General features: G+C 43.7%; 1 protein-coding gene across 6 annotated transcripts in view; it reads left to right on the top strand.

Moving 5' to 3' along the window:
* EXD1 (exonuclease 3'-5' domain containing 1) overlaps nucleotides 1–7,685 on the top strand; it is a 47,773-nt gene extending 40,088 nt beyond the window's left edge. For all 6 annotated transcript variants that reach the window (XM_009428839.5, XM_063794759.1, XM_009428841.5 and 3 more), the window contains 2 exons: nucleotides 294–485; nucleotides 5,817–7,685. In XM_009428839.5, the coding sequence (XP_009427114.1) occupies nucleotides 294–485; nucleotides 5,817–6,479 (855 nt within the window). In that variant the 3' untranslated portion in view covers nucleotides 6,480–7,685. The remainder of the gene's footprint in view (nucleotides 1–293; nucleotides 486–5,816) is intronic.
* Nucleotides 7,686–14,208: the final 6,523 nt, after the last annotated feature.

The raw sequence follows: 14,208 nt of genomic DNA, 5'->3' as shown, positions 1-14,208 counted from the left end.
GCAACCCTGCAAGCTCCGCCTCCCGGGTTCAAGCGATTCTCCTGCCACAGCTTCTTGAGTAGCTGGGACTACAGGCGCATGCCACCATGCCCAGCTAATTTTTGTATTTTTAGTAGAGATGGGGTTTCACCTTGTTGGCCAGGATGGTCTTGATGTCTTGACCTTGTGATCCGCCTGCCTCAGCCTCCCAGAGTGCTGGGATTACAGGCGTGAGCCACTGTGCCCAGCCTAAAACAGTTATTTTCTTTAAAGTCTTGCTTACTGTTCAGAGGAAATTGTTTTATTGTCTCCAGGAAAATCCAGAAGTATGGTTCATCCGACCTGTTTCACCCTCTTTACTGAAAATTTTGGCCCTGGAAGCTACCTACCTGTTACCCCTTCGCTTGGCACTCCTAGATGAGATGATGTCTGACCTAACCACCCTGGTGGATGGTTACCTAAACACGTATCGCGAAGGGTCTGCAGACCGGCTTGGAGGCACTGAGGTAGGTGCAGCTCTCTGTCTTCAGGACCTCCTTTCTGCCTTCTCAAGGAAGGCAGACACAGTGATACCCTTTCTTCATAGCTGCAATAGTTTTCATGGGGTCAACTTGGGGATAAATAATCTTGAAGGGGCAACAGCTTGGGCATGATCCATCCCCTCACTTTTTCATAATGTTAAGTTAGGTATCCAAGAAATACTTCTGTCTAAGAATGGGTAAGTTTAATATTTCCATATTTTTATTTTATTTTATTTTATTTATTTATTTTTTTTTGAGACAGAGTCTCACTCTGTCGCCCAGGCTGGAGTGCAATGACATGATCTCAGCTCACTGAAAACTCCGCCTCCTGGGTTCCAGCAATTCTCCTGCCTCAGCCTCCTGAGTAACTGGGATTACAGGCATGTGCCACCACGCCTGGCTAATTTTTTGTATTTTTAGTAGAAATGGGGTTTCACCATGTTGGCCAGGCTGGTCTCAAACTCCTGACCTTGTGATCCGCCCACCTTGGCCTCCCAAAGTGCTGGGATTACAGGCATGAACCACCACACCCAGCCTATTTTTATTTTTTGAGATGGAGCGTCGCTCTGTCACTCAGGCTGGAGTGCAGTGGTATGATCTCAGCTCACTGTAGCCTCCGCCTCCTGGGTTCAAGGAATTCGCCTGCCTCAGCCTCCTGAGTAGCTGGGATTACAGGCACCTGCCACCATGCCCTGTTAATTTTTGTATTTTTAGTAGACATGGGGTTTTACCATGTTGGCCAGGCTGGTCTTGAATTCCTGACCTTAGGTGATGAGCCTGCCTTGGCCTCTCAAAGTGCTGGGATTATAGGCATAAGCCACTGTGCTTGGCCTCCATATTTATTCTTATGCAGCAGAGAGATATAAAAAACTATAGGCCTGAGGTCAGGAGTTTGAGACCAGCCTGGCCAACATGATGAAACCCCATCTCTACTAAAAATACAAAAAATGAGCCAGGCGTAGTGGCACATGCCTGTAATCCCATCTACTCAGGATGCCGAGGCAGGAGAACAGCTTGAACCCGGGAGGTGGAGGTTGCAGTGAGCTGAGATGACACTACTGTACTCCAGCCTGGGTGACAGAGCAAGACTCTGTCTCAAAAAAAAAAAAAAAAAAAAAAAAAAAAGAAGAAGAAGAAAGAAAAGAAAAAAAGGAAAAGCATTAAACTGAGAATTTCAATCATTTTTCAAGCATACTATGAATATTAACAATGACTGTCTCAAAAAAAAGGGCCAGGGCCAGGTACGGTGGCTCATACCTGTAATCCCAGTACTTTGGGAGGCCGAGGCTGGTGATCACCTGAGGTCAAGAGTTTGAGATCAGCCTGGCAAACATGGTGAAACCCCGTCTCTACAAAAAATACAGAAATTAGCTGGGCATGGTGGCGGGCACCTGTAGTCCCAGCTACTTGGGAGCCTGAGGCAGGAGAATTGTTTGAACCCAGGAGGTAGGGGTTGCAGTGAGCCGAGATTCTGCCACTGCACTCCAGCCTGGGTGACCAGCAGAAACTCTGTCTGAAAAAGAAAAGAAAAGACAAGAAATGAGAGGGAAGGGGAGGGGAAGGGAGGAGAGTGGAGGGGACAAGGGGAGGGGGAAGAGGAGGGAGAGGGAGGAAAAAGAGGGGAGGGAGACTATAGATCAGGATTTGGCAAACTATAGCCCGCTGGCCAAATCTGGCCTGCAGACTGTTTTCTCCAGCTCATGAGCTAAGAACAATTTTTACATTTTTAAAGGATTGTTAAAAAAAAAAGTAGTAGAAGTAGTATATGAGACTATGGCTCACAAAGCCTAAAATATTTGCTGTTTTGTTCTTTACAGGAAAAGTTTGCCAGTTGCTGTTATAAACCAATTTTACTTATGAATATTGATATAAAATCTTAAAATACTAGCTTTTTTTTTTTTTTTTTTTTTTTTTTTGAGATGGGGTTTCGCTCTTGTTGCCCAGGCTGGAGTGAAGTGGTGTGATACCGGCTCACTACAACCTCCACCTCCTGGGTTCAGGCGATTCTCCTGCCTCAGCCTCCTGATTAGCTGGGATTACAGGCATGCGCCATCACGCCTGGCTAATTTTGTATTTTTAGTAGAGACGGGGTTACTCCATGTTGGTCAGGCTGGTCTCGAACTCCTGACCTCAGGTGATCCACCCGCCTCGGCCTCCCAGAGTGCTAGGATTACAAGGCGTGAGCCACTGCACCTGGCCTAATACTAGCATTTTTTATATGAACCCTATATATGTTATTATTTTTAATGTGTCATTGGATTCTAGTTGCAAGCATGGTTCAGTGTGACAAAATCATACATTTCAGTAGAGCCAAGAAAGTCTTATGATTATCTTATAAATGCTGAATAAATTATAATATTCTACATGCATTATTGGTCAAAGTTGGAATAGATGGTAACTTTTCTAACATAATAAAACATATACAGTCATCTCTCAGTATCTGTGGGGGATTGGTTCCAACATCCCCCCATGGATACCAAAACCCATAATGCTCAAGTCCCTTATGTGAAATGTATGGATGATTATATGAAACATATGGATGAGCCGGGTGTGGTGGCTCATGCCTGTAATCCCAGCACTTTGGGAGGCCAAGGTGGGTGGTTCACCTGAGGTCAGCCTGGCCAACATGGTGAAACCCTGTCTCTACTAATAATACAAAAATTAGCTGGGCATGGTGGTGCATGCCTGTAATCCCAGCTACTTGGGAGGCTGAGGCAGGAGAATTGCTTGAACAGACCAGGTGTGGTGGCTCATGCCTGTAATCCCAGCACTTTGGGAGGCCGAGGCGAGCGGATAACCTGAGGTCAGGAGTTTGATACCAGCCTGACCAACATAGAGAAACCCTATCTCTACTAAAAATACAAAATTAGCCGGGCGTGGTGGCGCATGCCTGTAATCCCAGCTACTCGGGAGGCTGAGGCAGGAGAATCGCTTGAACCTGGGAGGTGGAGGTTGCGGTGAGCTGAGATCACGCCATTGCACTCCAGCCTGGGCTTGAAACTCCATCTCAAAAAAAAAAAAAAGAATCGCTTGAACCCAGGAGGTGGAGGTTGCAGTGAGCTGAGAGTGCACCATTGTACTCCAGCCTGGGCAACAAGAGCAAAACTCCATCTCCTAAAAGAAAAAAAAAAAGAAATATATGGATGAAATGTATGTCCATTATATGAAATGTAAAGATGATTTAAAGTATAGGGGAGGATATGTATAGGTTATATGGAAATGTGCAGCAGCATTTTTTCATTTTTCACTATCATATCCTCTCCTATACTTCAAATCATTCTTAGATTACTTATAATAGCTAATACAACGTAAATGCTATGTAAATAGTTGTTATATTGCATTGTTTAGGGAATAATGACATGGAAAAAAAGTTTGTGCATCATCATTTCAAATGCAACCATTCTTTTTTTTTCTGATTTTTTTTTTTTTTTTTTTTTTTGAGACAGAGTCTTGCTCGTCACCCAGGCTGGAGTGCAGTGGTGCAATCTTGGCTCATTGCAACCTCCGCCTCCTGAGTTCAAGTGATTCTCCTCCCTCAGCCTCCTGAGTAGCTGGGATTAAAAGCATGTGCTACCGTGCTCAGCTAATTTTTATATTTTTAGTAGAGATGGGGTTTGGCCATGTTGGTCAGACTGGTCTGGAAATCCTGACCTCAAGTGATCCACCCACCTCAGCCTCCCAAAGTGCTGGGATTACAGGCGTGAGCCACTTTTTCCTGACTATTGCAATCTACAGTTGGTTGAATCCATGGATGCAGAACCCATGGATGTGGAAAGTATCACAAGAGAGAAGACTGCATATTTGTTTGAGAACACTAATATCAGGAACAGTACAAAAATTGTGACTATCACCACTATTTTAGCATTTTTGAAGCTATTAGCCAGTGAAATTAGAAAATAAAATATGAGCTATGGGAATTGAAAAAAGGAATCAGAATTACGACTTGCCAGTTATACAACTAAAAACTGAAGAGAAACAACTGAAAAAGACTACCACAAACAAAAAGACAATTTATAAAGTGCCTGGGTACAAATGTAAAAATTACTAGATTTTTGATATCCATACAAGCAGCTAAAAAATATAATCGGATGCTGGGTGTGGTGGCTCATGCCTATAATCCCAGCACTTTGGGAGGCTGAGGTGGGAGGATCACTTGAGCCCAGGGGTTCAAGACCAGCCTGGCCAGCATAGTGAAACCCTGTCTCTAGAAAAAATTAAATATTAGCCAGGCGTGGTGGCACACATCTGAAGTTGCAGCTACTCTGAGTGGGGGAGGCTGACGTGGGAGGATTGCTTGAGCCCAGGAGGTGGAGATTGCAGTAAGCCATGATCACACCAGTGTACTTCAGCCTGGGTGACAGAGCAAGGCCCTGTCTCAAAAAAAAAAACCCCACAAAAATTAGCAAGGCGTGGTGGCATGCACCTGTGCTTCCAGCTACTCAGGAGGCTGAGGCAGGAGGATCACTAAAGGCCAGGTGTTATAGGTTACAGTGAGACATGATCACACCATTGCACTCCAGCCAAGGCAACAGAGCAAGACCCTGTCTAAACAAAACAAAACAAAACAAAAAACTTCCCAAAACCTGAAAGAGATAACAAAATAAAAATTTGGAGGAAAATAAAAATGTAATCCAATGAAAAAAATATGTATATGATCATACATGAGTAGACTGTCTTTGGGAGATAACACAAGAAACTGCTCTAAGAAGATGTACCTGCTAAGGCAGCTGAGGCCAGGCTGGAAGGGAGACTAACTTTTCCTGTATAATCTTTATACATACGTGCATACACACACAGACACACAGCCCTATGGATTCACTGCCTTTTCAAAATATTGAAATTACTAGAAAAATGATACTACTATAATTGAAGACACCAGAGGGTGCTATATGAACACATTTGAATAGACTCTCATTTACCAATTACCATTTGGTACAACAGAAGTGATTTCAGGCCGGGCACGATGGCTCACGACTGTAATCCCAGCACTTTGGGAGGCCGAGGCAGGTGGATCACGAGGTCAGGAGATCGAGACCATCTTGGCTAACGCAGTGAAACTCTGTCTCTACTAACAATAGAAAAAAAATTAGCCAGGCGTGGTGGCAGGTGCCTGTAGTCCCAGCTACTTGGGAGGCTGAGGCAGGAGAATGGGCTGAACCCAGGATGCAGAGCTTGCAGTGAGCCGAGATCGTGCCACTGCACTTCAGCCTGGGCGACAGAGTGAGACTCTGTCTCAAAAACAAAAAAAAAAGTGATTTTAAGTACCACATTCAGAAGTTTAGTTATAATAAACTTGTGTTCGCTTTCTCTCCTTAGCCTACATGTATGGAGCTGCCAGAGGAACTGCTTCAATTCAAGGACTTCCAGAAGCAGCGCAGGGAGAAAGCTGCAAGAGAATATAGGGTGAATGCACAGGGACTCCTGATAAGGACAGTGCTACAGCCAAAGAAATTAGTGACAGAGACAGCAGGGAAAGAGGAGAAAGTCAAAGGCTTCTTATTTGGTAAAAATTTTAGGATAGATAAAGCTCCAAGTTTTACATCTCAAGACTTTCACGGGGATGTGAATTTACTGAAAGAAGAATCTTTGAATAAACAAGCTACAAATCCTCAACATCTACCTCCCGCAGAGGAAGGGGAAACCAGTGAGGATTCCAGTAACAAACTCATTTGCACAGAGTCAAAGGGGTCAGAGGACCAGAGAATAACTCAGAAAGAACACTTTATGACACCCAAACATGAGTTTCAGGCAAGTTTATCTTTGAAAGAGGAGACAGAACAGTTATTGATGGTGGAAAACAAGGAAGATTTAAAATGCACAAAACAGGCTGTTTCAATGTCTTCCTTTCCTCAGGAAACCAGAGTGTCTCCAAGTGACACTTTTTATCCTATCAGAAAGGCTGTGGTTTCCACACTCCCTCCCTGTCCAGCCTTGGAGAAGATCGATTCCTGGATAAGTCCTTTTCTAAATCTGCCCTAGAGATGGGCAGTTTGTTCTTAAGGCCATGCAGATGGCTTATTTCCTTTGCCATCAGGGCTTTCCACAGTGCCCAGGTTTCTCATGTTGTAAATGTAGTAATGCTTCAGTCACAGGAGAAAATTATATCCTCTTGCTTACTCCTGTGTTCCTGGTATGTGGAGAATGAGAATGAATATGTTAAATAATGGAAGAAGTATAATTTCTGATTATGTCACTGTGTAGAAATGTTCTCAGTGACCAGAGTGCATTATTTCTCATAATTTGGGTTTAGAGGATTTGAAGAAAGGAAGAATCTTGGGCTTAGTATCAGGAAGACTCCATCATTTTCAAATTTTGTTTTGCTTCTTGACTTTTGGATTCCTTTGAAGAGACCTGGTAAAACTATTAACAATTCATTTTAAAAATTGGTACCTGATAACTTTACCAGTACTTTTTTCCTTTTTATTTATTTGTTTTATTTTTTTTTTTTTACCACTCCTTGTGGAGCAGGGCTACACCATAGGCAGTGTGCCCAGAGTAACCACTTTTTTCCTTTTTAAAATATAATATTAACTTTATGTTTGAATGTTGAATGTTTTGTCTGTCTCTTAGGCAAATAATGTTATAGGAATCAATAATTTAATTTTTGTTTTATTTGTTTTTTGATGGAGTCTCACTCTGTCACCCAGGCTGGAGTGCAGTGGCGTGATCTCTGCTCACTGCAACCTCCGCCTCCCGGGTTCAAGCAATTCTCCTGCCTCAGCCTCCTGAGTAGCTGGGATTACAGGCGCATGCCACCACGCCTGGCTAATTTTTGTATTTTTAGTAGAGATGGGGTTTCACCATGTTGGCCAGGCTGGTCTTGAACTCCTGACTGACCTTGTGGTCCACCCGCCTTGGCCTTCCAAAGTGCTGGGATTACAGGTGTGAGCCACCGTGCCCAGCCAATATCTTTATTTTAATTTGTTTTTATTTCCTTTATTTTTAGCTGGTTTTGTCCATTTTCCTAACAAAGCAGGGACCCTGGGTTTCTTTTTAGTTTGTCTGTTATATAAACTTGAAGTCTGACTCCATTCTATTTGCCTGGAGTTAGTATACTTTCTTAGGTTGAAAGGAAGGCAGCTTGTATTGAGCCTTTTAAAGTATTGAATGCTTGCAAATTGCTAACATTCTTTTGTGTAAAATAACCAATAAACCTGTTTTGTCATACTCTACTTAAAAAAACAATCTCTCACTTTTCTTAATTGGGTCAGGGTGGAAGGAAATGTCTGGATTTCTAGGTCCAGAGTCCAGTTCATAAATCTGTGATTCGACTCTGTTATTCTTTTTGCTCTTAGGAACAATCTAAGATCAGCAGCATCCTTGTCTGCACTAGCTGATTCTGACTGCCACTGAAAGAATTTTTTTGCCTTTCCGAACTCCAGAGCCCAGATCTAGTATGAGGTTAAGATTAAGGCAGGCCTGAGGGCAGTTGGCTCAGCCCTGCAGTTGCCTTGTCTCACCTTATACTTAGTTTAGAAAGTCACTTGGGGCCAAAGTAGTTACTGGTTCATCTTTGGTGAATGCATCTTCAGATTGAGCCCGGTATGTGGTCAGTCTAGGTTTACTCTGCAAAAGGCATGGATTCCTGTAAAATTCTTGAACTTCATTTAGCTTCTTATGGAACCATTCAGTTGCTGGTCTTGAACTCCTGACCTCAGGTGATCTGCAAGACCATTCAGTTACTACTCATAACATATTTACATACATGCTATAAAGTACAATGTAAAAAAAAAAAAAGAAAAAAGTACAAGGTAGAACCCCTCAGGCTGGGCGCAGTGGCTCACGCATGTAATCCCAGCACTTTGGGAGGCCGAGGCAGGTGGATCACAAGGTCAGGAGTTTGAGACCAGCCTGGCCAAGACGGTGAAACCCTGTCTCTACTAAAAATACAAAAATTAGCTGGACGTGGTGGCACTTGCCTGTAATTCCAGCTACTTGGGAGGCTAAGGCAGGAGAATTGCTTGAACCTGGGAGGCAGAGGTTGCAGTGAGCCGAGATCACACCACTGCACTCCAGCCTGGGTGACAGAGCGAGACTCCGTCTCAAAAAAAAAAAAGGATTTTTCTGCCGGGTAAGGTGGCTAATGCCTGTAATCCCAGCACTTTGGGAGGCTGAGGCAGGCGAATCACCTGAAGTCAGGAGTTGGAGACCAGCCTGGCCAACATGGTGAAACTCTGTCTCTACAAAAAATACAAAAATTAGTCAGGCGTGATAGTGCACAAGTAATCCCAGTTACTTGGGAGGCTGAGGCAGGAGAATCACTTGAACCTGAGAGGTGGAGGTTGCAATGAGCTGACATCGCACCACTGTACTCCAGCCTGGGCAACAGACTGAGACTCTGTAGCAAAAAAAAAAAAAAAAAGCCAGGCACAGTGGCTCACGTCTGTAATCCCAGCACTTTGGGAGACCGAGGCAGGTGGATCAATTGAGGTCAGGACTTTGAGACCAGCCTGGCCAACATGGTGAAACCCTCTGTCTACTAAAAATACAAAAATTAGCCAGGTATGCTGGCAGGTGCCTGTAATCCCAACTACTCAGGAAACTGAGGTGAGAGAATCATTTGAACCAGGGAGGCAGAGGTTGCAGTGAGCCAAGATCATGCCACTGCACTCCAGTCTGGGTGACAAGAGCAAAACTCCATCTAAAAAAAAAAAAATTAGCCCGGCGTGGTGGCGCGCACCTGTAGTCCCAGCTATTCAGGAGGCAGAGGCGGGAGAATCGCTTGAACCCGGGAGGCGGAGGTTGCAGTGAGCCAAGATTGCACCACTGGACTCCAGCCTGGGCGACAGAGCAAGATAATGTCTCAGAAAAAAAAAGAGTAAAAAAAAGTTCTACTGGACAGTGTGTTTGATAACTACTAGACTCCCCAAACTAAATGAGCCTTTGGGTCTTCATTACAGTATTCTCTCAAGTGAAACACTCATCTATACCTGAAACAGCACTTTTCTCTACATCTTAATTCTAGCCTGGAGTGCCTACCTAAATTCTGTGTGTGCGGTTACACCTTACGATGAATTTCTGTTCTTTGCTAGATAAAGTCCAAAAAAATTCCTGTTAACGCAAGACCTGTTGCTAGTGCTGTGCGCCATTGCCCAGATTTCTTGTCTACATTTTGGGAAATCCTGCATTTTTGTCTCGAACCATTGTTGAGTTCTTTACTTACTCTATATTTTCCTAGTCTGAGAGGTCATAAACCATGCTTCCCAAACTCTTGGAGTCTTGCTCTAGTCTACCACTAATTTTCTGTATCTCTTCTACTCGGCTGACTTTTCTGTACATAACCTATAATTAGCGACTCACAAGTAATCTGACCCTTTTAGTATTGGAATAAGGAAAGGAGGTTAAATGACCACCCTGGACAAAAATGCAGCACTGAAAACAGAACCAGTGTTTCTTGGCTTCTTGTTCCATTCAGCGTTCTTTCAGCTATAGTACGAAAAGTCACTGCAGTGGCTTTGCCCCTATCTGTCTAAGAGCTTGATAAATTATGGCACAATAGAACTTTAATTCCCTATAGGCATCTTATCGTTTTGAGACAACGCATGTCCCAGCAGCAAGCTGAGATGAGGCCTGGGGTAAACTAGGGTGCCTGGGTGCAATTGACTCCCTATGAGTCAGCCAGGTAATTTGTCAAAAGGGTATTTATTTTAAAAGTAACACAAATAACTTACAGAAAATTTAGAAAATAAGAGAAAAAAATAACTACAACCCTACTTTATACAATCCTTCCTGGCATTTTGATATTTTTCTTTCTATTTTCTCTCTCTCTCACCATACACACACACACACTTGAAACACAGTTACAATTATACTGTAAATACAATCATTGTGCTTTTGAGATGTATTTTTCTGTTTTGATGTTTCATCATTTCATATTATGTATTTTTCTATTGTGCTTTTTATATTATGTTTTTTTTATTTTAAATCCTAACAGCCAACATTTCATTAGATATTTTATTTTTTATTCATTTTATTTGTATTTTTTTTGAGACAGGGTCTCACTCTGACACCCAGGCTGGAGTGCGGTGGCACAATCTCGGTTTGCTGCAACCTCTGCCTCCCAGCCTCAAGTGATCCTCCCACCTCAGCCTTCTGAGTAGCTGGGACTACAGATGTGCACCACCAGACCCGATTAATTTTTGTATTTTTAGTAGAAATGGGGTTTCACCATGTTGGCCAGGCTGGTCTTGAACTCTTGACCTCAGGAGAGCCACCAGCCTTGGCTTTGGCCTTCCAAAGTGATGGGATTACAGGCGCGAGCCACTGCACCTGGCCAGATATATTAGATCTTTCTTCCTTTCTTTCCTTTCCTTTCTTTCCTTTCTTTCTTTCCTGTCTTTCTTCCTTCCTTCCTTCCTTCCTTCCTTTCTTCCTTCCTTCCTTTCTTCCTTTCTTTCTTTCGACAGAATCTTGCTCTGTCCCCTGGGCCGGAGTGCAGTAGGGTGATCTCGGCTCACTGCAACCTCTGCCTCCCAGGTTCAAGCGATTTTTCTGCCACAGTCTCCTGAGTAGCTGGGATTACAGGTGTGCACCAACGCACATGGCTAATTTTTGTATTTTTAGCAGAGACAGGGTTTTACCATGTTGGCCAGGCTGGTCTCAAACTCCTTACCTCATGTGATCTGCCTGCCTCTGTCTCCCAAAGTGCTAGGATTACAGGCGTGAGCTGCCGCACCTGGCCTAGATATTTTATTTTAAAATTAACATGCTATTAAATAGAATTTGGAAAATGGCTGGGCATGGTGGCTCACGCTTATAATCCTAGCTCTTTGGGAGGCCAAGGTGGGAAGATTGCTTGAGGCTGGTGTGCTAGGATCCCAACACTGCACTCCGACCTGGGCAACAGAGCAAGATCCTGTCTCTACAAAATGAATAAAATAAAATAGAATTTGAAAAATACAGAAAAACAGAGAAAAATGTACTTATTTTTCTAACCCAATGGAAAAAGCAGCTGACATTTTTGTTAATTCCAGCCTCTACGGATAGGACTTTTTTCCCACTACATAGTTGTAACCATACATGTGTATTTTTCCTGCCTCATGCATGCTTTCCTGTGCTGCTACACAAACTGAAGATTTTTAATGACTGCATAATAGTCCTAAGAAGATATAGTATGGCTTATTTAACTATTTGGGTATGTTCAGGTTGTTTCCAATGATTTCATGCATAAAGCTTTTTCCGTATCTTGGATCACTTTGTTAGAATGAAAATCCAATATTAGAACTTGCAAATCAAAGTTTGTTTTTAACAATTGTTTTTTACAGCTCTTGCTAAGTTGCCTTATAAAAGCATTAACCAATTATATTGCCACCTGTAATTTTTGTAGTAATCACCATTGAGAGCGTGAGATTTTTTTCTTTTCTTTTTTTTTTTTTTTTGTGGCAGGGCCTCACTCTGTCACCCAGGCTGGAGTGCAGTGACCCGATCTTGGCTCATTGCAACCTCCACCTCCTGGGTTGAAGCAATTCTCCCTCCTCAGCCTCCTGAGTAGCTGGGATTACAAGCATGCACCACCATGCCCAGATAGTTTTTGTATTTTTGGTAGAGATAGGGTTTCACCATGTTGGCCAGTCTGGTCTTAAACTCCTGACCTCAAGCAATCTACTTGCCTCAGCCTCCCAAAGTGCTGGGATTACAGGCGTGAGCCACAACACCCAGTCGAGAGCATGAGATTTTTTTCTTGAGAGGCATGGCATACTTTTAACTTTAAAAGTTCAAACTTCTTGGCTGGTGCGGTGGCTCAGGCCTGTAATCCCAGTACTTTGGGAGACTGAGGCGGGTGGATCACAAGGTCAGGAGATTGAGACCAGTCTGGCCAACATGGTGAAACCCCATCTCTACTAAAAATACAAAAATTCGCTGGGCGTGGTGGCGCATACCTGTAATCCCAACTACTCGGGAGGCTGAGGCAGGAGAATCGCTTGAACCAGGGAGTCGGAGGTTGCAGTGAGCCGAGATCGCGCCACTGTAATACAGCCTGGTGACAGAGCAAGACTCTGTCTTAAAAAAAAAAAAAAAATTCAAACTTCTTTATCCAGAAACCTTAAAAGTTTCTTGTCATTTTTTGGGTAAATTACCTGAATTGGATGCAGTGAAAATTAATGAGAACATAAGTATTAGGAACATGTGAATTCTGATAAATGTTCCTCATCTCTAAGGATAATATTATGTATATCTTTATTTTATTTTATTTTATTTTTGAGATGGAGTTTTGCTCTTGTTGCCCAGGCTGGAGTGCAATGATGCGATCTCAGCTCACCACAACCTCTGCCTCCTGGGTTCAAGTGATTCTCCTGCCTCAGCCTCCTGAGTAGCTGGGATTACAGGCAAGCACCACCCCACCCGACTAATTTTGTATTTTTAGTAGAGACAGGGTTTCTCATGTTGGTCAAGCGGGTCTCGAACTCCAGACCTTGGGTGATTCACCCGCCTCAGCCTCCCAAAGTGCTGGGATTATAGGCATGAGCCACTGCGCCCGGCCGTCTAATATATCTTAAGCATAGAAACTCTAAAAAAGTTAACATACTCATTATAAAAGGTTACTTTGAAATGTCTTCAGAGCTGGGCAGGGTGAGGTGGGTCACGCCTGTAATCCCAGCACTTTGGGAGGCCAAGGCGGGTGGATCGCTTGAGGTCAGGAGTTCGAGACGAGCCTGGCCAACATGGTGAAACCCTGTCTCTACTGAAAATACAAAAATTAACCAGGCATGGTGGCCCACACCTGTAATCCCAGCTACTCACGAGGCTAAAGCAGGAGAATTGCTTAAACTGGGGAGGCAGTGGATGCAATGTAAGCTGAGATCGTGCCACTGCACTCCAGCTCTGGGTGACAGAGCAAGACTATGTCTCAAAAAAAAAAAGAAGAATGAAAGAGCAACAACAACAAAGAATGAAAGAGGGGCTATCATTTTAGACTCTACATACATTTAAAGGATAAAGGAATACTACAGACAATGCTATGCCCACAAGTTGATCAACTTAGTTTTATGGACAAATTCACTGAAAATCACAAATTACTAAAACTGATTCAAGAAGAAAGGGTAGGGGGCCAGGCGTGGTGGCTCACACCTGTAAATCCTAGCACTTTGGGACACCAAGGTGGGTGGATCACTTGAGGTTAGGAGTTCGAGACCAGCCTGGCCAATATGGTGAAACCCCGTCTCTACTAAAAATACAAAAATTAGCCAGGCGTGGTGGCACATGCCTGTAATCCCAGCTACTTGGGAGGCTGAGGCAGGAGAATCACTTGAACCCAGGAAGCAGAGGCTGCAGTGAGCCAAGATCTCACCACTGCACTTTAGCCTGGCTGACAGAGGGAGACTCTGTCTTGGAAAAAAAAAAAAAAAAGGGAAAGGGTAGGATAAAGGGACGTCGATTAATGGGTACAAATGGCTGGGCGTGGTGGCTGTAATCCCAGCACTTTGGGAGGCCAAGGTGGGTGGATTGCTTGAGGTCAGGAGTTTGAGACCAGCCTGGCCAACATGGTGAAACCCTGTCTCTACTAAAAATACAAAAATTAGCTGGGCGTGGTGGTGCATGCCTGTAATACCAGCCACTCGGGAGGCTGAGGCAGGAGAATCGCTTGAACCCAGGAGGTGGAGGTTGCAGTGAGCTGATATCGCGCCACTGCACTCCAGCCTGGGTGGCAGAGTGAGACTCCATCTCGGAAAAAGAAAAAAAAGAATACAGGCTGGGCAGGAGATCGAAA

Source organism: Pan troglodytes, chromosome 16 (genome assembly GCF_028858775.2).
Source record: "Pan troglodytes isolate AG18354 chromosome 16, NHGRI_mPanTro3-v2.0_pri, whole genome shotgun sequence".
Classification (NCBI taxonomy): domain Eukaryota; kingdom Metazoa; phylum Chordata; class Mammalia; order Primates; family Hominidae; genus Pan; species Pan troglodytes.
This window is presented reverse-complemented; position numbering and strand designations above follow the sequence as displayed.